Source organism: Mytilus californianus, unplaced genomic scaffold, assembly GCF_021869535.1.
Source record: "Mytilus californianus isolate M0D057914Y unplaced genomic scaffold, xbMytCali1.0.p SCAF_4, whole genome shotgun sequence".
Lineage (NCBI taxonomy): Eukaryota > Metazoa > Mollusca > Bivalvia > Mytilida > Mytilidae > Mytilus > Mytilus californianus.
This window is the reverse complement of record NW_026262690.1, coordinates 60,481,777-60,507,130: the sequence shown is the minus strand read 5'-3', so window position 1 is coordinate 60,507,130 and position 25,354 is coordinate 60,481,777. Positions and strand designations below refer to the sequence as shown.

Here is a 25,354-nt window from a genome sequence, read left to right as displayed (position 1 = left end):
ATCATCTGTGCATGGAAGTAGACAAGGTTGTGGGATATAAAAAATATCAGACTATAACTGTCGAAGAAATCTAACAATTACTGTCATAATCTGCCCGTCAACTTTGTTGTATGATATAGAAACAACCACGACGGAGTTAATCAAGATATGTTTAATAAGTTTGCCTAAATAATGTATGAATAAGCCAAATAAAAGCAATGGACTGCAGTACAATTTCGAAAGGCATACAGGCTAAAAGAGAAAAAGTGATGAAGGTGACATAAGAGAAATTATTTAAAAAATATATACGACGTAGATGTAAAAATATAAGAGCTTTATTTCAAATTAGGAGATATATATAACTGAATTGTATTTTAAACTTGGCTTTCGTAACTCCGCTACGCGTCCCTAGGTAAACTCAATTTGCGACATTAAAATTTACGTTTTACGAAGGCCAAGCTTAAAATACAATACAGTTATCTCCATTCATTCAACATATTAAAATAAATTCTATTTTAGTAAATATTTTGGCTTAAAAATGCCTTAAAGGAACTAGTCCGCACAACTGTTACATCGTCTTTAGCATCTAAACAATGTGACGTCATAAGTATACTCCCTATGTTAAACATAAACACTAGACGTATGCATACTTTTCGTACGCTTCTGAATGGTTTCGATATTGACAAAAAGAAGATTTTGAGGAACAAAATGAGACTTTTTTGTCTATTTTTTGGGAAATTACATACCCAAAAAAAAATCCGAATTCAAAATGGTGGCTTTCCTTAGCTACGGACTGCTAGAATCTAACCCTTCAAAATATTTGTCAACGTCCAATGAAAATTGTTGTTATAAACGAATTGCATTAGCATTGTTAATCGTTGCTAATAATTGTCATTCCCTAGATTTGCATTTCATTTCATACTGTTGGTATTTTTTTTAACTTTCTGAGGTCTATCTTCGTATGTATAAATATATATTGACTTAAGCGGAAGCGCTTCATATTGAAAATGTGCGCACGATCAAGCGCGTTTACAACCCTAAAAAAAATCACAAAAAGAAGCATTCAATTCTTATAATTACTTGTTTATGCTACAACGAAATTATACGAGTTATACTTGTTTCTATGCACTTTTGTGACGTTGACACGGAAAGCACGTGCTGTCATGAATGTTGCATTTTCTTTCATTATTGGGAAAACCATCGAATTTTGGAATGCATCTCGATTATTGTCAGCCAATCAAAAGTACGGATTCTTATGGGACAAACGTGTTATGTAATTAGTGAGTATTTGCGTGAACTACGACATATACTGTCAGTAGATAAATAGATAGAGGTTGGTATTAGAAATTTGTTCGCATAGCAATATAATAAATTCTTTTATATAATCAAGAGGAAGATGATACACACTATATCATTTTGTTGTTTATTTGATATTTTTTTTAAAATTATTACTATCTTGTAAATTTGTAAGTGATCCCGCAAAGAAACTGTCAAACATTAAAGAGAAATTCTATATTTTCATCAGTTTTCCAACTTTAGAGTTTTCAGGTCAGTGAATAAATCAGTTGGTACATTTTTAATAAGAACACTATAGAAAATTACCAAACAAATAAAATTATATTTGGGAATATAAGTAATTACATGAAAATATCAGTAATACACAATTCTAATACATCTATCCTTTATCACATGATAGTTTATTTAAGTAACAAAATACAAAATTTTCATGTGACAATTACACATGCCTGTACTAGTCAATTTTGTCTGATACTTTCTCTATCAAATATTTTCAAGCACATCAACTAAAGCCAACACAATATTATAACAAAGATAATCAGTTCTTTAAAAAAACAAGGATCTTTAGTACACTTCAACACCTATATTGCACTGTCAGTTTCTTTTATACATACAGCACATAAATCCAAGTTGAGCGAGTTATTCAAGATCATATTCTTTGTAAACCAGAAATGTTGTCCATATTTCAAGGAGACATGAAACAGTAAACTTATATCAAAATTAACTGAAATTGAGTTGAACAACAACAAAGTATTCAGCTCAAGAACAATTAGAGAGAAAATTCATATAACATCATTTTATGGAGTTACTTGTTGAAGTACCGAATGGGAATGTCTGTGGTGGCGTTGGTGTCCTTACATTGCTAGAGAACGGCCAAATCATTCCAGAAAACATGGCTGTTGATTGTTTGTTCTGGATTATTTGTCCTCTTTGGGCAGCTTCTCTGTCTCGTCTTTCACGTGCTCGTCTGTTCTGAAACCATATCTTTACCTTAAAAAAATAAATCAAACATTTATCATTTGCATTTTCAAAATAAATTTTCGTCTGAAAGTTAAATTAACTTATGACCGCCTATCCGTAAAAACCTTTAAGTTGAAATATTTTCGAAAATATATAAAATTTACTATTGTTCAGTATTAAGTGTATTCTTACAAATTCGTCTTTGAGCCATGACACTTTTGTGAAATGATTTTGATGCAAATGAATGTTACTTTCGTCTAAGAAGAATCTGATCCTGTTATAACAATTAACACGACAAGGGAGCTTTAATTTCGATGAGTTAATCTAGAATTAAATACTTTTAATAACACAGAAAAAAATGCATTTCATATCTTTGCGAAAAGGCTGCAAATTGGACATGTTGATTCCTTCAATATGTCAAGGGTAGAACAAAAATGTATAACAAAAATACTGAACTCCAAGGCAAATTAAAAAAAGAGAAGTCCATAAAAACTGACAAAACCAAACGCTATCAATCAACGGAACAAGTGAAAAACAACGGCCATATTCCTGAACTTTGAACTAGCATTTTCCAAAGAAAATGGTGGGCTAATTATTCTTTTCTCTGGACATATCAGTTATTTCTATTGAGATATTGATTATATCTCTTGACATATCAGTTATTTCCCTTGACATATTAGTTATTTCTCTCGACAGATTGGTTATTTTTTTCTAGACAAATATGTCTAAAAATAACCATTTTGTTAATATAACTAGAGGCTCTAAAGAGCCTGTGTCGCTCACCTAGGTCTGTGTGCATATTCAACAAAGGACACTCTCTTTCCAACACTGTAGACGAGAATAGAATTCATTACAAAAATCTCTTTTTTGTTGATCTTGTATTGCTGATCCTTTTGTCTGTGTAGTTTCTCTCTATATTCTATAGTTTTTGCTCAAAACACAAAAAAGGGTAAAAAATTACTCATTTAAGGGCAATCACTCCCATAAAGAGTGACAGTCTACTAACTATATCGGCAAAATTTGACTTGTTTGTAGATCTTGCCTTGCTTATCATTTTTGTTGTTTAAAGTTTCTACTTTTCTATCATATATGGCAAAATGCAAAATAATTGGTAAAAATCGCCATTAAAGGGCAATAACTCTAATTAGGAGTCATCGGATGGTTTCCTCCATAATTGTCTTAATTGTAGAACTTGTCTTGCTGATGATTTTTGCTTATTTAAGTTTCTATCTATCGATTATAACTTTTCAGATATAAGGCAAAAACGAAAAAAATTGGTAAAAATCGTCATCAAAGGGCAATAACTCTAATAAGGAGTCGACTGACGATTTCGACCATGTAGATCTTGTCTTGCTGATAAATTTTTTGCAATTTAAAGTTTCTCTGTATCTATTATAGTTTTCAAGATAATAGGCAAAAATAAAAAAAAAAAGGCAAATTTGTCAATTTAGGGCAATGACTCCTATAAGAAGTCCCCTGAATTTTGACATAAATGGACAATACGTAGGGCTCAAGATTCTGAACATTTTTGCCCTGTCAAGTTGTCTCTATATATAACGGTTTTCAAAATAATAGACAAAACTTGTATTTTACCCATATGTTCCAATTTTAGCCATGTTGGCCATTTTGTTTGACAGACGGTGTCATCGGACACATTTTTTAAACTAGTTACCCCAATGATGATCGTGTCCAAGTTTAGTTACATTTGGTCCAGTAGTTTCAGAGGAGAAGATTTTTGTAAAAGTTAACGGACGACGGACGATGACGGACAACGGACGATGAATGCCAAGTGATGAGAAAAGCTCACTTGGTCCTTTCGGCCTTGTGAGCTAAAAATAACTAATATCCATTGGGAAAAAATAACCAATCTGTCAAGTAAAATAACTAATATTGTCAGGAAAATAATTAATACTGTCAAGAGAAATAACCAATATGTCAAGAAAAATTACACATATTGTCAAGAGAATAACCAATATGTCAGGTGAAATAACTAATATTAATAACCAATATGTCAAATGGAATAACCAATTTTTTCGGGTGAAATACCTAATATTGTCAAGAAAAATAACCAAAAGTCAAGAGAAATAACTAATGTCAAGAGAACTAACCAATTTGTCTAAAAAATTTAAATATCTCAATAGAAATAACTAATATGTCAAGAGAAAAGAATAATTCTTCTGTTCTTTATAAAGATGTATTCATTATATTCAGTACACAATATGACTATCCTTTTTTATTGTTATCAGCAAAAGGTTAACTTACATATAAAGAAGGAAATCGATAATGATATAGAAACAATTTTAGCATTGACTACAATTAAAACAGCAAATACTCTTCTTTATATTTTAAGAAAACAAAGGGTTCATCGCGGTAATGTAAGCTTTGAAGTACATTCAATTAAAAGAAAATTTAATACACCTACATGTCGATTTATATTTTGTGTGGTTACAAAGGATATAATGACAAATTAGTCAAGACATTAATTCATAGATTTGTTACACAATTTACATAGGAAGAAACAAATGCTGGGCATTGAGGGAGAATTGAAAAAAAATTAAATGAGGATATATTTTTATACAGGAATTCGTTTTGTTTGGCGTTCCGTTGTAGGAGGGATATCATATTTTAATGAGTTCAAACAATTTTTTTATTTGTAGTGTCTAAATTTGTCAAATTGATAAATCCATGGTGCTCTGGTAATGATAATAGAATGACGTAAAGTCATGAGAATATTACATTTATTGACTTGACTAATTAAATACACAATCGGGCAATGTAATGAAATAGTGTCAAACATAGATTAATACATGATTAAATTAAACAAGTTTGATTTATCATCAATACAACAAAGGATATTCACATCTGACTTTTATGCCAAAATAACAAAAAATCCATAATTAAACGTTTAGACGAGTGATGTTCCTGCTGCTAAGTCAATGACGCATTTAATTTTCCATGCTGTTGGTGTTACTTAGACGTATTTATGTTAATATGTACACTGTGATACGTGGCCTGACCACTCATTACATTTTTCTGGACACTAGTTAATTATATGTTATTCACAACAATTCTCTAATTTGATCCATTTTACCGAAATATTAATCTCCCCACAGGTGGGAAAATTACCTGAGATAGTAATTATATTGAACACACAACAATACAATTTTTCGTACCCAATCTATAATACATCATATAAAGAAATTTATTACATAGATATCCACATATCTGAGAAAATGAATAAATAAAAATTATATGAACTGAATAACTTGAAAATTAAGGATTACCGTCCTATAAACTCTATCATGCTATTTCTGTTTTTAATTTTCTAATTTGTTTTACCTTCAAGACATTCTCAGTGAGACAACTGCTGATGTGAGAACAACAGAAAAAACTCTTCTTGTGATTAAAGGATTGCCTACTTCGGTAATCATATTGATAAAAGCTATTTGGAAACCACTATTATATAATTTATTAAATTCTATGTTAAATCGTGTAATTTATACAAACAAATATATTTTCTTTGTTTGATTTGTCTTGTCAGTTTTTATGGTAATCACCCTTTTTGAAAATCACCGTGGAGATCGTAATTTTGTTTTATTTTTTTCTTTCTTTTATTGAGAAAAATGTATTATAAGCTGATTTCGCTTGTTTCCTTGTTTTTTAAGTGTAAATATTTGCCTAATCATTAAAAAAATCATTAAAAGAATATTTGCGTACAGAATTAATTTATTCCATATATATGTTTTCTGAGCGTTCGGATAGTCCAATTTAAGCATAATGCATTTGCCGAAATGCCCTTATTTAAAAAAAAAAACTTTTTCAGACAAACACGCCAGTCTTATTCTACTCCCAGTAGGAAAACTAAAAACTATTTTGTAGGGCCATGGTGTATAACAAATTTCATATGATTTTTTTTGGGAGATTTTTCATTGTAATCCTTTTTTATTGAAAAGCAAATATGACGTCCTGATAGAATAAAACAAAAACTTATAAGAGATAATGAAAACAGTTTTATGAATATAGAATTGCGATTATTAGCAAACACAAAAATAATTTAGATAAATTGAATAATAATTCAGAAAAGAGTGTACTCATGTTCTTATAGCGAAAAATGAATAGGGGTAAACATTGCAGTAATTAAAACTTGCTTATTAATTTTGGTTAGCAGTTTTCTACTTCATGAAGATAACCCGTGTTAGTTTATCTTGTATTATAGTCCTTTGTCGGAGATTGGCATTAATAAATAAAGTCAGATTTTTTATAATTTATATTTAAATGATATTGGAAATGGTCTTTTATCATGTACAGATCTTTATTTTTTTCAAGCATATCTTATATGTCGAAAATTCTTTGATTTCCTCCCAAACAATGCTAAATTAAAAAAAGATGTGATATTAAATTTATATCTTGATCAATGCAATCCAACATCTTTTTTTTAATAATTGATAGGAGCTGCCGATGATGTTTATTCATTACTTTTCAAGTTAAAAACATGAAAATTTAAGCGGTATTTTCAAAACACACAACTTATTTATCATCTCAATATAGAGTTTATTGAGATATACATAGATTTAGAATTTAAAAAAATATGAAGTCATTGTTTATATTGAATTGATGAACCGACACAGTCACAAATTGATGAATTCTATAGCTCTGACTAACACCAATATTCTGACTATATCTAATCTAAGTTTTGAGTGTTTTTCGTGATTTGTTGTTGTTTGAAATGAACTCTGAATATTTATTTTTTGCATTTTGGGTAGAAAAATTCCCAATGAAGTAAATAAAAAAGAGCATTGTCTATGTACGTGCATAATCCTCCACAAACTGATTTGGATAGATAACCTTTTTAAAAAATCATTGAGTATGAAATGTGTGGTACATTTATGTTTGGATGTACTTGACACATGATCAAATGCAGAAATATATGTTTTCTTTATGATTTTCTTGTGAGCCAGAATTTTGGGTTTGTTATCACTCACAAATCGCAATTGAAAAGGGTACAATAACTTATTGAAATTTTCCTCAAGTCTTGTTATCAAAATTTGTCAGTCACAAGGTTTGTTTTGATAAATTCTGCGGAATTTCACTTTTGATAACAGAAGTTGTACATAATTTGATTGCAGTAGATAATTTAAAAAGTTCCAAGAAACTGTGCTTTATAAAAAAAACCTATTTAGTTCTATTACAATCATTTTCATTGGTCGTTTTTAGTAATGATTAACTTTTTTACTGTTGTTTGGTCATTAAATGGATTTACAAGAAAAGTATTGGCTTCATAGAGGGTCCATATTGACCATATTGATAGATAAATATATCAACTGAGTATTATATTAGTTTGACAAAAAATATTTTAGAAATGCATAAAAAAGAAAGAAAGTTATCATGAACTCCAACAATAATCATTAAATTATTAACGTCTGATTTGATCAGAATTCAGAAAACATTTTGACACGTCCACAGAATGGAAGAACTGTGATTTTATACGTCTACGATCTGTATGTCCTTTCCTACAGAAGTTTGACACCAGGATTTTGCAAGTGATAACTCACATTTTCTCTAGTAGAAAAAGACTTTTCAATCGATGATTCGATCGGACAAAAAATGAAACATCACATATTTATGATTTCTTGTCTTTGATAGGCTATCCTTTATAGTGCTTTTCGGTTATATCAGCTCTTCAAAAAATTTAGGATTTAGATTTTCAAATACGTATCTTTTGTTCCTTGAATCCTTACCTCTTATTTAAAATTAAAAATGGCTATTATTATCTTATAGTTCGTTTCTGTGTGTTTTGCATTTTAGTGTTTCTGTTGTGTCTTTGTTCTCTTATATTTGATGTGTTTCCCTCAGTTTTAGTTTGTAACCCGGATTTGTTTTTTCTCAATCGATTTATGAATTTCGAACAGCGGTATACTACTGTTGCCTTTATTTACAATTTGCCGTTTGCTTTATACTTTTTCATTAATTTTGTTCTTTAAGTAGATATAAAAACACTTTTAAAATGACGGTTTAAATCCTTGTTAGAGAAAATCATTACACGAATGTGAATACAATATTTAGATTTGAACCTGTTACCTTATCAAATATTCTAACTTATTCATTTTCATTTTCAATTTTGATACTAGATACTATATAATATACTATAGCATTCCATGCAATATTTTATTCGCTATGGTTGCAAAAAAGTATCTTTAAAAAGAAATTTCATTATATCGTATCTTGTAAGCCAATTTTACAAGCATTTGTTATTTTGAATGCCAGAAGTAATCATCTGATGTAATTTTACATTAACGATTTTTAGACTTAATAGAAAATCTTAGAACAGTTCCTGTCTAAAAAAACAACTATAAATATGTCGATTTTTCACAAAAAAAATAGTCAATGACGAACATCATTTTTGTGCCGAAATAGTTATCTTTCAATACGACATTATTTCGTTTTATTCATGAACATCTTTTATCAGTATCGTTGCTGAAATCTTAAAACTAATTATGATTTTCCTATTTGTCTTGCATCGTCATTTGAAGACGATCCGAAACCTATAAAATTTGCTAGTTGGTTGTTTTCATAAATTCATATATAAGAATATAAGCATATCAACAGTATCGTTATCCATTTGGCATAAACACAAATTACAAATTTTCAGCCAGCCAGAGAAATATAGTTTTCTTATCAAAGGGAAACAGTTTAACGCCTTGATTTAGTTTCCTAGGTAGAAAGTAATAAAAAGACCTTATCTACGAATTCAAATGTTTCACACATGGACACAGTTGAAGCAAAAAATATAACAAAACGTAGTAAAACGACATAGAAATGCTACATATTAAATTTATATATTTAGACATTCATGGAAATGCTCGCCGTATTGTGTCGGTTAAGTAAAATATCTATAATCTTTTGCTTTACAGTCTTACAAAATGTTTTTTAATTATTCCAAATTGGATTTCTACTAAAGTTTATAAGACATGATTTAATAACTATGTTATTTGATCTATTCAATATAAGAGCATGACAATTAAGTTTACAACAATGATGTCTAGAAAACAGATTGAAATTAGTTCTAGTATTATTAATGCACCTTTTAATTCAAGACGTACTGTACAAATTACTTTACGAATTCTTTAATTTTCCTATAAAATTGTCTTTTTTCTTTGATATTACTATTTTAAAAGATAATAAAACCGGTGGTTATATTAAGACAAAGATATTAATGTATACCATGATGAGAACTTTATTAGTTGCTTTCTAATTCTACTCGAGCGGCTAATTATATGTCATCAATGTATAATGGACATGTATTATAGTTTTAGTGTTTCAGAAAACTTAATTTCCTATTTTTCAGATTTAATCTGATTTAATCTGTACAATAAACTTGTGGATGTTATTGGTTATGAAGAGAAACAAACCAATATGATGTTTACTGACACAATACACCATAGAACTCAAAATTATTTGCTCTCAAATTACATATCTTAAATGACAAATTAAAAGATTATTGCGCAAATCCACTCCACGTTATTGTTACAAAACACACGATATAAAAAGTTATCAAACAGCAAAGATAGAAATATTATGACAGGTTACAGAAATTTGAAATTTTTGTATTGAGCTGAATCTGGGAAAAGTGGCTGTAAACAGTATTATAAAAGAACACCAATAACGCAAAGAAAACATTTATTTAAACTAAAAGTTGAACTGCCTGATTGAAAATAATTTTACTAAAGTTGTACAAACCTCAGCAAGGCCATAGTTTACGAAGGTTCTCAGGTATACACCATCTTAAGACAAGGGACATATCTTATTCCTAAGAGGACATATCTTCGTCCTAAGAGATGTTTTTGAAAATGTCTTAAATAAGAATAAATCCTTATATTTATCGTAAAGTTACACGGGTAAATTGTATTCAAGAGAAACGTAATTTCACTTCACGTGAATTTCACGTTTACAGTCGATTCAAATAAAATTTACATGAATTTTTTTCACGTGAACAAAATATGCCTGTGTTGGACATCAACAAACATCTCTTGATATATTAACAGTACCAATTGTACTGCACCAGATGCGCATTTTGACAATAATTGTCTGTTCAGTGATGCTCGACTCAAAATATTTGAAAATCCAAAATCAGAGCTTTACATTAGTGATATTCCTTAACTCAAAATAATTTCAAAAACTTTGTAACAGCAAATTTTGATAACACAATACCTGTATTTGGTACTGGCTACTGAATTGGTGATACCCTTGGGGACTTACATTCCACCAGCAGAGGTATTGACCCATTGTTAGTAGTAACATCAACGATACCAATGTTACTGCACCAGATGCGCATTTTGACAAAAAATGTTTCTTCAGTGATGTTGACGCCAAAATCCAAAACTTATTACAAAATGAAGAGCTTATAAATAAAAAAAAATAAAAAGTATAGAAAAAGTCGGGCAATGAATCGGAGCTTTGCAAACATTTTGCGGTCGAATAAAAATGAAGGGCGTATAGACACAAAAAAAAAAACAAAGGCGGGCAAGGAGTCAGAGCTTTGGATGAGGGAAATATATTCCTTAACTTAAAATATTTTCCTAAATTTATTACCACAATATCCGTATTCTCATGCCAGTACCGAAGTTCTGGCTACTGGGCTGATGATACCCTCGGGGACTCACAGTCTACCAGTAGAGGTATCGACCCACGTCATTAGGATATGTTGGATAGTTGTTTCATTGACAGTTATACCACATCCACATATTTACTGTAGTGTGCGGATATGACAAAGTCCATGTAATGCCAAAGTAAACCCCTTAACCTCTTGAATATTCAATTTCCAGCATCATTTGACCATTTAAGTGAAACAAATACAGAGGAAATTATTCCTACTCTTATGCTCGCAGACCGTAAAAAAAGTAGGAACAACTCTGAATTCTAATGTGTCGAGAACATCAGTCTATCGTAGTAAAATGATCGACCTGTTCACAAACGTCAGATAAGATCGAAGCAACAGGTTCGGCGAAGCCAAAATATACAAATCATTTGAATGCATCATAGCAAAAAGGCTTGGAAACAGGAGTAAAAATAAAATAAACCCCATCTTGAAGCCTTAATTTTTGTACAATAATATAATTAATCAACTGAAAATGTATCATTTAAACCTTACTAGTATACCAATTAGCAAATGAATTTGAACATGTTTGCTGGTCAAAAAAACATCTTCGAGTATCATTGAGTGGTTTTCTTTACAAATAAAACTATAGAAATATTCTTCATGACTCTGTTCAATTGTTTTTTCCATTCGTTCCGTTGGTTGATAAAGTATAACGATTGATTTTGTCAGTTTTTATGGACTTCCCCCTTTTTGAATTTTTATCTTGGAGTTTGGTATTTATATAAATACTTTTTCCATATAGATGTCTGTTTTAATTATTATTCTTATTATTCTTCTTCTTATTATTATTATTATTATTTGTATTATTAATATTTCTTTCAGTATATCCTCATCTACATTTAAACATAAAACTGAACCTGACATTAAAAAGACCTGCGTTTAAAAAAATTAACATAAAGACAAAAAAAATAAAAAAACAAAGAGTCAAAGAATTTCAAACTAAGAACAAACTCAGCACAGATGAATATAAAAGACAAATTATTGTACTGACCCTTGTTTCTGTAAGATTCAACAGAGTAGATAACTCAGCAACATCCATGCTACTTAAGTACTGTGTTCGACGAAATTTCTGTTCTAATGCAGCAACCTGGTGTTGTGTAAAAGGAACCCTAGGGTTTCGACCAAGCTTTCTTTTCTTAATACAGTCTTTCCTTTTGTTTCCTAAAAAGATGGAAATAATAAGCTATATCTATTGTATGCCTTACGTTGTAGCATGAAGCTGTTACCATAATGAAGGTAACTTTTCCTGGTATTTTTCTTGTAATACATAAAAATGATTTTTCATTTTGCAGTTTTACATATATTCATAATTTCAATTAAGCGCCATTCATTGCTGTTGAATACATTTTTGTAGTAATATTTCATTAAAAATTATGCATTAAGGACATCCAAAATAAAAAAAAATGGATTAATTATTATCTGAAAGAAAATACTAAGTTAAACCTAATATAGAAATTTGATGTGTTTGTTCTTATTGGATAAATGTTTCCAAAATATTTGTAATTTACATTTTTTAAGCAATTTTGAATCATCTTTACTTTGGCAACATATTAATATTAATAACTACGCCATAATGTTGCGAGAGAAAAACAAGAACAACGGAAGAGCTATATGACCAAAATGAGAAATTCGAAGTTTAAACATGAAGCTATTATGCTTTGAATTTTAGAAAAGATTGACATCAATTTCAAAATGACATTTGTAAGTTATTCAAGGGAAAGACACTAGCCTATTTCTAGACTATAAGGTCTACTGTTACGCTAAAAAGCAATCAGCAATTCTAAGGTAAAATGTATTTGATAATATTATCAACCAAAAGAAACAAATACGGTTAAATTAAACTGACCCCCAAACGATTGCAAATTGGTATTTAAAATTATGAACTAACTATTTGAGTACTTTTAAAACAGAGGAAGGAATAAGGGTCGGCAATCGAACATGAATATAAGTTAACAAAATAAAAAGAATTTCAAGGAAACAAAAACCGCAAAATTGTTCACTTTTAGGCACAGAACAAGTAAACTCTGAAAACTGAGGGGATAATTTCAAAGCGGTTGTACTAAATCACTATTCAAGATGGAAACATAAAAAAGCATGGTAGGGGTTATCCGTCTTTAACTCCTGCAGAAATGGTGATATCAAGTTTCACTTTATTTTCTTTATTTTTTGTCTGTTTGTTTGTATTTTGATTTTTAATTTTTGTTTTTTTAGTTTTTTTTGTCATGCATGCTTCTTTTAACCACAGTTAAACTTATTTAACTGAATAAAGGGGAAAATAGGAGAAGATTAGTAAAATTTGAAGGTTGATTATTACTTATTGCAGAGCAGGTAATTGAGATATTTTGGACATTTGATGATAAAGACTTAATTTTAAAGTGATGAAAAGTTTAGGCTTGACTTTTACGATGAGTTGAACTTTCAAAGAAACCCTAATGGCTATAACTGTCTCAGAAACGCATCATCTTGTTGTGAAAATTAGACATTAAACAATCATCTATTAACTTTGTTTTGCCATAAAGTCTTTCACACCGATTGTGCTATTTGTATCACAGTTTGACCATGGACTGCAGCTAACCGCACACAAAGTAAATCTACAGGATAACTAGATGGACGACCGGAAGATACTGATCACTACAATGGTGGGCGGCACTGAATCGTTTGTGCGGGCCTGTTATTTGACAAATACAAGGTAGTTTTTACTATTTGTTAATTATAACCTCAGTGTAAATTTACACACAGGATTTTTAAAATGCTTTATGCCTGCCCATCTGCTACATTTAAACATCAATTTAAAAGTGTTAAAACTGTTAAAAATATCTAGTTTGTCATCAGCATGCAATCATGGACATATAGGTAACTACGTTACCTGCCATAAAGTTTAATTTTGGAATTGAATAGTTGAAATTTTAGGAAACAATCAGCATTTTTATTTGTAAATTTTTAAATTGTTTAACTACATTTTGTTTTATTTCATTTTTATTGAAATATGTAGAGACGTTTAAACCCCTCTATAAGTGGAACAATTGATTTTAGGTAATATGAAAATAAGCAAGAAAACTGAATAAGTGTGTGTGTATTTAGTTGACAATGATGTTTTTTTTTATTATTGATATTAGTTATTTTCTATTTTCTATTTTTCTTATTTACTGAAATTGATTAAAAAAAATATATAATATGTTAATTGAGGAAAATTAGAAGACTGAATCTATTGTGTTTTAATGAAAAATCAAAACGTCAAGACAATACAAAAAACATCCACCAAAAGACAAGTCCAGGGCTTATATGAGTTAAGATATCAAATCGTAGTACTAATTTATCGTAGGACATGTAGAAAAATCCGTCCGTTCGGAACAAATCTTAACTTAAGTAGTTTTATGCATATCAGCCCAGAACGCAATCAATTAATCTCGCTCCCTTGAAAGTTGAATTTGCTTTGGAATTCGTCATATTTGTTATACCTTTTTTTCTTGTGATTCCCTGAGTTTTTGTTTATTACCTTGATGTTCTTAGTCGATTTATGAGAATAGAACATCAGTTAACTACTGTTGTCTAGATTAATTTGATGTATCACAAGTCCGAAGTATGACTCTCTTCGTTAGTTTGTTAATCACTGTAATCCATCCATATATAGTTTTGCTTTATAATCTTATTTAGATTGTCTAATGGCACTGTGTCTAAACTACCCCGGCAAAAAATGTTTCGACTCGATAGTATCTAATGTCCGGTACGGTGACGGACAATCAACAGACAGAGAAAAGGTAGAAATTCTGTTTATTTATTTGTTTTTTAATGACATTGAAGAATAAACATACACATATAACTATTTTCGATTGTGTGATGTAATATTTTCTACAACCGTTCTAGATTAATGGAGAAATAAGTAAAAAGGCACATGAAAATGGTGAATTGAGTGAATCTTGCTACGAATTTGTTTAATTTCTTTTTAAATTGTGCACATTTTACGGAAAGAAAAGTACGGAAAGAAAGATATTAACACAGAGATTGCATGGCTAGTCACTATGAGCACCTCAATATTTGCATTTCTGTGCATGGAACGAAAGAAATGGGTCATGTCAAAATGGAAGGACCCTGTTTCGTCAATGTTGTTTATTACACAAGGACCCTGTTTTGTCTCAGTATAGGACCCGGTTTTGTTTTGTTTTGAAATCACAAATTTTATGAAAAGCTACGTTAGCACGGATCAGGACATTGCCAATTGGAAGAAATTAAATATTTGAGTCAAAAAGATGTTATAAAGATGTTATTGCAATACAAACATGTGTTAAAATATATTTCAAACGGGAACTTTTCGAAATAGGGAGTAGACATTTTTGAATGCTATACGTATACCTTATTGATCTTATCTTCGAACTAAGTTTAAATGGAAATAAATACTTTATATCATGTACTTACATTAATTCCTTATGATAGAAAGAAGAAGATGTGGTGTGATTGCCAATGAGACAACTCGTCACAAGAGATCAAATGACACAGAAATTGACAACTATAAGTCGCCGTACGGCCTTCAACATTCAACAAAGCTCATACAACATAGTCAGCTATAAAAGGCCCCGAAATGACAAGTGTAAAATAATTCAAACGAGGAAACTAACGGCCTAATTTATGTACAAAAAAATTAACGAAAAACAAATATGTAACACAACAACAAACGACAACCACTGAAATACAGGCTCCTGACTTGGGACAGGTAAATATATACAGAATGTGGCAGGGTTAAACATCTTAGCGGGATCCCAACCCTCCCCCTAACCTAGGAATTTGGTGTAACATGCATGCAGTAAAACATAAGAACGAACTATAAAAATCAGTTGAAAAAGGCTTAAGTCATCAGATGGATACAAATAGAAATACATCTCACAAATGTTTGTTTGTTTTCTATACTACTGTAATGATGTAAAAATAAGATGTGGAAAGATTGTGTTACCATATCAATTTATCAAAAGAGTAAGGATAGTATGCTTTACTACACTATACGCTATGTTTACAATATATTTACTCATTCGTTCATCCATTGACGGACAGTGAGAGAAAAAGCTCCGTTTTGAAGGCCGTACTTTGACCTATAATGGTTTACTTTTACAAATTGTGACTTGGATGGAGAGTTGTCTCATTGGCACTCATACCACATCTTCTTATATCTATTAGAACGTTTTGGATATCTCAATCAAAATGGTTGCCTTTCGAACGTGTATTTTATGTCCGCTTCGAAATACACATGTTCTAAACTTCCCCATTAGAAACAAAATAATTCTATCATGCCATGCTCTACGCTCATTTTAACATAGGTAGGCATTATATTTGTCAATATTTTATACCTGGCTAACGCTTGGTTTTAAAATTTTAACAAATATAATGTCTTCCTATGTTAAAATGAGCATTGAGCATGGCATGAAAGAATTATTTCTTTTTATAAATAAAAGTTGGTTTGCAACGTCCAATATCTTCGTCTTCGTCTTCGTAGAACAACCTAATTGGCAATTTAGCCCGTGAAAAATGACAATGAGACAGCTTTCCATCAGAGACCAAATGACGTAAAAGTTAACAAATATGGAACACCGTATGGCATCCAACAATGAGAAACGTCCATACGGCATAGCAAGATAAAAAAAAAGGCCCCGAAATGAAAACTGTAAAAAAAAACTAATGTGGAAACTAGCGACCTAGATTTAAGTACAAAATAAAAAACGAAAAACAAATACATGTATGATATATAGCAACAAAAGACAACAAACGATTTACAGGCTCCTGAATTCGGTACTGGTACATACAGAATTGCGAGGTTGAACGTGTAAGCCCCCCCCCCACGCTCCCCCTCCAAAAAAAAAAAAAAGAAAAAAAAAAAGTGGTATAACAGCACAATATATGAACAAACTATAAAATTCAGTGAGTTGAAAAAGGCTTAACTCATTTGACTACAGAGCCCCTATAGTAAATATGCGATTGGCGGCTGTCTCTGTTTTTTCGTCTTTTATTAAATTTTATGATGGTATACTATAATGTTAAATTATATCATTGGCGGATCCAGGGGAGTGGAGGGAGTACGCCGACCCCCCCCCCCCCCCTTTTGGTGGCTAGAAATAATTATTTTATCATGTTTTTTACGATTTATATATGATTTTTTATTAAGCATAAAATCGTTAAAAAAAATTTCCCCTTGCTACGCTCGGCAGTATAAAATCCGTTTATGAATACGCCCCTTTCAAAAATCATGGCCTCGGTCCGCCCTTGCATATTGACAATTTCAAACTTGACCAAATTGCTTAACTTGTAGAACATTTGTCAATGTACGATAATCATTATACAATGAAGAGATAAACCTATATAAAATAGTTGTACTATATAGGGCAGTTGTAAACAACTTGATACTAGTGCATTAAAGAATTTGTAAATGTTAAAAAAAAAAAGAAAAAAAAAAAGAGAGAGAGATAAACATCGTTTATTTATACAAATTACTAATCAAATAATCATTATTGCAATTTCCGGATGGCCTAAGACTTTTATACTAATTTATACTTAGTATTATTGTAACAAGGAGGGGTAAACAGTTTTTTAACGCACTATTATTGTGATCCTTTGCGCCGCCTGGAAATTCCTTTTCTTGGGCGATTCTGCATGCACATACATTTGTCTTATTCTCTTGCTTTATAATGAACGTTTAGTTTCAGAATATTTATTTTCAAACGATTATACTGTCTTCCCTTTAAGTAGAGCGGAACACTAAGATAACCATCTTGTCCCAGAAAATCACATATCAAATGTGTGTCCTTAAATTTTCAAGGCCGTACACTAATTAAGTTTGAACACTTAAATTTACATAGATGATATAAAAAAATCTAATTCCGTTTCAAAACCTTCATTTCTTTTTAATTTTTCCTTTTTTTTATACAAAAAAAATTTGAAATTTGCTTTGTTCTAATATAGCAGAATTTCAAGTGTTTACGGATGCAAAAAGGTTATTAGTTATCCTCTGAAAAAAAATGTTTTTTAACGATCCCTCAAACTGCTGTTGAACGCCATATTTCAATTTTCGTCATGCGATTATGCATTATTTTCTATGACAAAACAGGGTCTGCTTTGTGAAATTTAAGAACAAAACCGGGTCGTACACATTGACAAAACCGGGTGCTTCGATTTTGACATGACCCACTTCTTTCATTCCATGCACAGACATGCAAATATTGAGGCGATCATAGTGAAAAGTCTTGAAATCTCCGTGTTAATATCTTTCTTTCCGTACCTTTCTTTCCGTACAATGTGCTCAATTAAAAGAGAAATTAAACAAATTCGAGGCAGGGTTCACTCAATTCACCATTTTGATGTGCATTTTTACTTATTTCTCCATAAATCTAGAACGGTGGTAGAAAATATTACATCACACAATCGAAAATAGTTATATGTGTATGTATATTCTTCAATATCATTAAAACAACATATAAATAAACAGAATGTCTACATTTCTCTGTCTGTTGATTGTCCGTCACCGTACCGGACATTAGATACTATTGAGTCCAAACATTTTTCGCCGGGGTAGTTTAGATACAGTGAATGGGTAAACATGCTAATGTGATCACTTTTAAACCTTAATTACCGGTACAAAAAATGGATTTTTTGCTGCATAATTCGTAAATTTATTTTTATTCAATTTCGATTCTCTCATATATTTACTGTAGAATTATTTCTTCCAAACGAAAACTTAAGACTTATTTAGTATGTCCGCGTTATCAGGCGTGTATGCTTGGCACTGTATTGTGGTTGATGAAAAAGTAAAGAAAACGTTATTTACATTTCTTCATATATCTTCGACGAAGATTCGAGGATAAAAGCCATAAAGGTTTATATTTATAGTCGCTGTGATAAAAATTCGTCAGCCTGAGAATTGAAACGAAAGCATCGTATTTAACGCAATAAAACCCAACCAGAAAAGTTTTTAAAAATATGAATACAGGCATATTAGTTAAAAGTAGTTCTAAAATATTTAATTATAATTAATATGAACTCATTCACCACAGATGTGAACCGAAATCAGACGTGACCATAAGCCTCGTTTAAATAATATGACATCCAAAAGGATTCATGTTACATCATAATTCAAAGTATTAATATTTTCCACAAATTTAATGGATTTAATATTCTTTGAAAATCAAAATAAATAAAGTTTCTTCAACAATTGGTATTATCAAATGACAACATTAATTTACTTTTACTGTCTTCGACATAGGTCTGGAGGACATAATTCTTGTCTGAATTATTTCAGGTATTGTTTCAAAGTCCCCCCTCTGGAAAATTATTTTAATCATAAGATATTACTTTCATATTGGAAACCGTTAACTTTCATCAAATAAAATTTCAAAAGGAAAATATAGTTGTATTAAATAATTATTAAGAAGTAAATAAATTGAAATAGAATTTATTAACTAATCGGTTAGTTCCGAGTGAATGCAAGCGACCATATGCTCACCCTCAAATAATTTTAGTTATTTATTTGATTAGTCCATAGTTTTTGTAAATAAAATACTGATACCTACGAAAACACAAAGTGGTTAAGAGGAAGGTTAATTGTCTGTTGTGTAATAAGAATGGATTTTTATAAACGTGTTTTCAAGGTTTAACATTTGAAAGATGCATACCATTTTAATTTTCTTCTATGTAGTATCGAGAAACACAGGCCAATCTTTCTTTGAAATTAGATAAACATTATACGAAAGAGAATATATGCTGTACATCAAATCAGCCTTTTAAGACCAATGACAATTTTGCTGCGTGAACATGTATATCCCATTTTGTTTTTATTTACATATGAAAGCGTAAGTTAAATATATGTAATGTTATGATATATTAACGTGTCTTAAAGAATGAACACTACATTTCAAACAAAACACAAGAAGAAACAATGCTACACGTATGCACAAGAAACAGTATTAAACACATACACAGAAAATAAAAGCGAAACATATACACAAAGAGAGTCACCGGCTTAATGCTGAGACTTCGCTTCTTTCGCAAAGAAGAGATGAGATAGTACAAAACGCATTTAAGTATTTTCAGTCCGTAGTTCTTAAAATGAGAGACGGGAGATACTAAAGGGATCATTCAAAATAAGTAAATCATAAACTGATAACGCCATGGCAAAAAAACGTAAAACGACCCAAAAACAAACAACAGTATTTACATAGAAGTGTTATCATTGATCAGCAAAAAGTTCAGATTTTGACCATTAACTCAGAAAAAAAACATGATAGTACAGCGATTCATATTACCATACAAAAGCAGTGATAAGGTATCAATTTGATGACAAAAAAGTAGATTGCATTCCAAATCCACAACCAAAAAACATCTAAAAGTGTAACTGCATCTGGAAAATTGGAAAATTTGAGATAATGACACTTTTCCTGTTTTATCAAAACTAATAGCTAAAAGATAAAATATTTATTTATTACTTCTATGTAAATAAGATGAAATCGTCTCATATCTCATATAAGCTTACATCTATAATACATAAAACACAACATACAAAACTAGAGATTGTAACATGTACGCGTTATTTTAAGCGATTATGTATGTTATATAAGAATCATCATTGCGAAGATTTTTCATCACATAATGAATGTATACCTTAATATAAAATGATATTAAAACTATGCTATTCTTTTGACCGAAATTTAGAATAACAAATTGCAGTCTTAATGTTTTTTTTCGATAATATAGAGTAATGCAGGGTAAAACTCACCAGCGGTACAAGGCTTCTTGTTAAGTACTTTAAATGTGCGTTTGGTCTAAATAAGGCCCATCAGATAAAAAAGTAAATACATAAATTTGAACAGCTGAACAAGTCATAGTCTCTGTATTTTGTAGGGAAGAAAATAGTTACTATAACCCTACCCAGTCAGAGGACGTAAAAAGTTCAAAGCGTGAGATTGTAGTGGCTGAATTATACTGGAAATGATATTTTAAATTGTATCCATAAATTTCAATTGAATACCTTTTGTAAAAAGTGACGAAAGTGAGAAAAAACCCTACCATCTTTGCCATAAAGAGACATCTTTTTTATGGTTGCACTTGAAAACCAAAGCCATTGGTCAGTGATTTGAAATAAAACAGAACGTCACCGATCATAATTATGTAAAGAAGAACGGCATAGATGAATGCTGATGACTTGTTGATTCACGTGGATTATGTAAAGAAGAACGGCACAGATGAGAGCTGATGACTTGTTGATTCACGTGGATTATGTAAAGAAGAACGGCACAGATGAGAGCTGATGACTTGTTGATTCACGTGAATTATGTAAAAAAGAACGGCACAGATGAGAGCTGATGACTTGTTGATTCACATGGATTTTGCTTAGACGAATTGCCAATCAAACTCACCGTTGATTGAGTATAAGGAACTTAGTAGCTTAATCATTGGACGTGAACGTCCACTGGTCAATATTACAGGCATAATCAGAACATGACATATTTATGTGATTTGAATATAGGCTTTGCTTTGTACTTGTCCGACATGTTGAGTCTGATTTTTTAACGCATTAGTTCACAATATAACCGTTCCAAAGAAAATATGTAAAAATATTCCGACTTTGGGTCGACCATTCTTGCTCTTACTTTCAAATGTCGCGTGCTTAACGGAGATGAGGAAATTTTGATTTTCCTCTGTTTGACCTGACCGCGGTTTCAATACCACGACCTTCTCCACTCTAGACGATACATGTTTTATAAAAAGGCTAACAATCTAAAAGCTTAAAAAGTTTTGACCAACAATAGCAGATATGCCATGACGACCCAAGAAAAATAAACAATTCCGATATTAAAAACATCCAAGATTTAGTTTGAAGGCATATGAAAGGTCCAGGGACAGAATACTCTCAATACTTATATAAAACAAAGACTTTTATCATGATAGTCCTTCTTTTATCATGAGCCAAACAAAAACTGCAAGGGAATATTGAAGCAATAATTAAATAGAAAGCACGCGAACAATAAGTCTTCATTGTAAAAACAATTTGTACATCAGCTATTAAAGAACAGTTGACGACTTGCAGGGCGAAGTAATATTTATTCATTTAGTCTGCATAAAAATCAAAACATAGCAATAAAAATTTAAGAGATGTATCCTTTTACAAATCTGGAATTTAACAACTTTTTATGTCAAATTTACGTTGATTTATCAGTTACTTGATCTTAATATGGTAAATCGATGAAGTAAGTTATGAAATAATCTTACTTTAATCATTAAATGAAATCAAATTTTGATGTCGCAATAAACTTAATATTTTGCATAAAGAGCAACTATTAATTCCCAGTCAAACTTGCAAGGTGTGATAAAAAGCGCATGCCAAGATACCAAAGTTAATACTTGTGCATGTCTCGAGTTTTGAGTCAATCATTTATCTTTAAAATTTACATGAGTTTGAAAAACTGACGAAAAACTAAAAATATAGAGATCACATAACAAAGAGGGACAACTGAAACAATATATGAACACAGAAAAAGAGTTTTTCATCATAAAAAATCCCTTTATCGAAAGCTGAATGATACAAATGCATGACCGCCCAAAACCCTAAACAATATTGATACATGTATAAGGACAAAGAAAAATTGAAAAAAAATGCCTGTTAATTCATATAAATCTTTTAAAGAAAATGTATGATCAGGCTACTCTTTTTGCACTTGAATTCGAAAGTCAAAAAGTATCATAAATCTACCAAATATTAACATTCTTTAGATGTTCATCAGACATAAGTATTTATATCATAAAATTTTCTCTAGCATATTTGTATTAGCGCAAAACTACATAAACTATCAAAATAGCCTCAGATTGAAATCTTGTCATTAACATTTAGATATGAGCAACAGCTTTACCAAAAAAAGATATTTTCTTACAAGATGTATCTGTCCGTACAAATGTTAATACATCTAAAATCATTTTTGGGGGATAAGGATGTTGCTTATATCTATTTTTTCACAAAACTATGTGTAAATCGGTCATTTTAAGTCAAATATGTCAATTTCAAATGTTTGTGAAATCACAAAGACGCAACACGAGTGACATTTCTGCACTAAAATTATATTAAACCTGTTCATTTATCAATAAACATTATTTGAATGGCTTGAGTAAATCATCTGTTTTTGCAATTTCATGTGCCAAAAAAGAGCTCTTATCATACCTCCTCCTTTGTTCTAAAGTAATTTTACATCATTTGATTCATATTTTCAAAGAAGGAAAATTAACTGATAACCTTTAAACGTTATTATTATATCTAATGACGACGTCATCAAATTTGTTGGTCTACAATTTTTTTACAACTAATAGCCATATAAACTGACAAGGGAAAAGAGGGGCGAAGGATACCAAAGGGACATTCAAACTCATAAGTAGAAAATAAACTGACAACGCCATGGCTAAAAAGACGAACAGACAAACAACAGTTCACAAAACAACATAGAAAACCAAAGACTGAGCAACACGAACCCCAACAAAATCTGGGGGTGATCTCAGGTTCTCCGGAAGGGTAAGCAGATCCTGCTCCACATGTGGCACCCGTCGTGTTGCTCATGTAAGTACAAACCCGGTTATATGTCTAATTCGGGGGAAGGTGACGAGATTTTAGTTACGGCAACTTAGGGAAAGACAATCCCATACGGAATGATTAACGAATGATCTTGTTGACTTGGTACTAATTATGGTAAACAAAATTTCCCACTTTTACAGATCTTCAACTATCTTTATTTTCAGACCAATTCCTATTCTTTTTTTCAAAACATAACACTACTGCAGCAATCCAAAAGGTAAAATATCCAAGGGACATTACAATTAAAAAAACGTAATATAACGCACACTTTAATAAAAAAAAAAACACGAAATAGCAACCACAAAAAGCGGGAAAGTTATCAGGTGCTGATGATGTCGGGATGTCGTAATAAACATCCAACTTCTAAGGCTGTAAAATGAAGTTAAAATTACTCAAATATGCATTTTGTGCACTAATTTCGTTTATTTATGACTTTATTTACGAATGAAATTGCCGTCATTTGAAATTGACTTATTGGTTAAAATTTATGGATGTCTCAATAATGGATTATTATTATGAAACTTTATTTGTTTCCTTTGAAGTGTAAAAGCCATTTCTACATATGAAGATCTGCATTAAAGATTAACATTTAATGTGTCAATTTGATTAAAGATTTAAATTCTATTCAAGTTTTTTTTCTTCAAATATAATATACCAAATATGAATATTTTTTAATCATGTTTGAACACACAAATTTATCATATGAAATGACATTAGAAAAAAAAACATACGCATTTGAAAATAAGAAAGATTTATCACCATTTTACATATTAATTTCTAGTGATGCCGTAGCCTCAGATATAACGAAGCAGGTATTGTCGCCAAATCCAGTATCCAAATTGTTGTGTCCCGGTAAATAATAAATACACGCTTCATTCTTTTCACTATCAATATTATGTACGAATTTCAGAATATATATTTTTTCTCTGATTGAAATGTGTTTTGTATTTTAGTAACTGCGGTTTGAAAACTATCTAATAAAAAAATGATATATCAAAACACTTGTTTAATAGTTTAACCCTTTGTAATAAAAAAAAAAGGTCTTACTATTTTATGGGATTGATATAAATTAAAACATATAAGGAAAAAAAATACAATTTAAACAATAAGCACTTTATTGGTATCTGATTTTCAGAACTTACTTGGTAGTTTTGGTGGTTTATATCTCGTGCACTGTAACCATGGTAAACTGTCGTCTTCGTCGTCTGTTTCATCGGAATCTACCACATTTATATTTGCTTGTCCAGGGATAGTCTTAGTCTCGTGTGCTACATCTCTTGAGTCATTCAATATACTGTCAATTGAAAACTTCATTCTTTCTTTACTAGTTGAAGGAGTTTCGTCCAGTTTCCCTTTTCTTTCTTCGTCAGGTTTTGTTTTTCTTTCACTAAGATCACTTTCAGGTGGAGAAGATATCTGTGCATTACTTACTGTCTGTAACGGAATAAGTTGTGGTATTTGTGTGGGATAATACCCGAAATTTGAGTAAAGTTCTTGTCTTCTTTGGGGATTCATTCTATTGTAAACTGCATAACTGCCAGCGAAAAAAGAAGCGAGCATGTCCATGCTATTTTGCATGGAGAATAATGTAGAAATTACCTTTCTAATTTAAACAAATTGTCATTCACATAAACCACCTGTGAAATTAGCGGAAAATATGTAGTTTGAAAGGCTGATTGAGATTAAATAGAGTTTTGAGTATAAACTGGTAAAATTGGGCGTATCTAATTCAGTTTTATTCCACTGTTGCAATTATTGTTATTTACTGCGCATGTGTCATACCCGTTATTCTGAAGGTTTTAATTTTCCAATGCGTCGAATACCTTTAATGAAACAATGATCGCACCTGAGACTGAAGGTGGTTTTCAGCCTGT

The 25,354-nt window shown here is 30.7% G+C and overlaps 1 protein-coding gene across 1 annotated transcript; it reads right to left on the bottom strand.

The window, feature by feature from the left end:
- Window positions 1–1,574: 1,574 nt before the first annotated feature.
- On the bottom strand, window positions 1,575–25,173 carry LOC127698578 (homeobox protein MSH-C-like). The gene is made up of 3 exons (XM_052202092.1): window positions 24,623–25,173; window positions 11,883–12,052; window positions 1,575–2,265 (listed from the first exon to the last, which is right to left on the bottom strand). The coding sequence occupies exons 1-3, from the start codon at window positions 25,056–25,058 to the stop codon at window positions 2,068–2,070; spliced, it is 804 nt and encodes a 267-aa protein (XP_052058052.1). The 5' UTR covers window positions 25,059–25,173; the 3' UTR covers window positions 1,575–2,067.
- Between the last annotated feature and the right edge of the window lie 181 nt (window positions 25,174–25,354).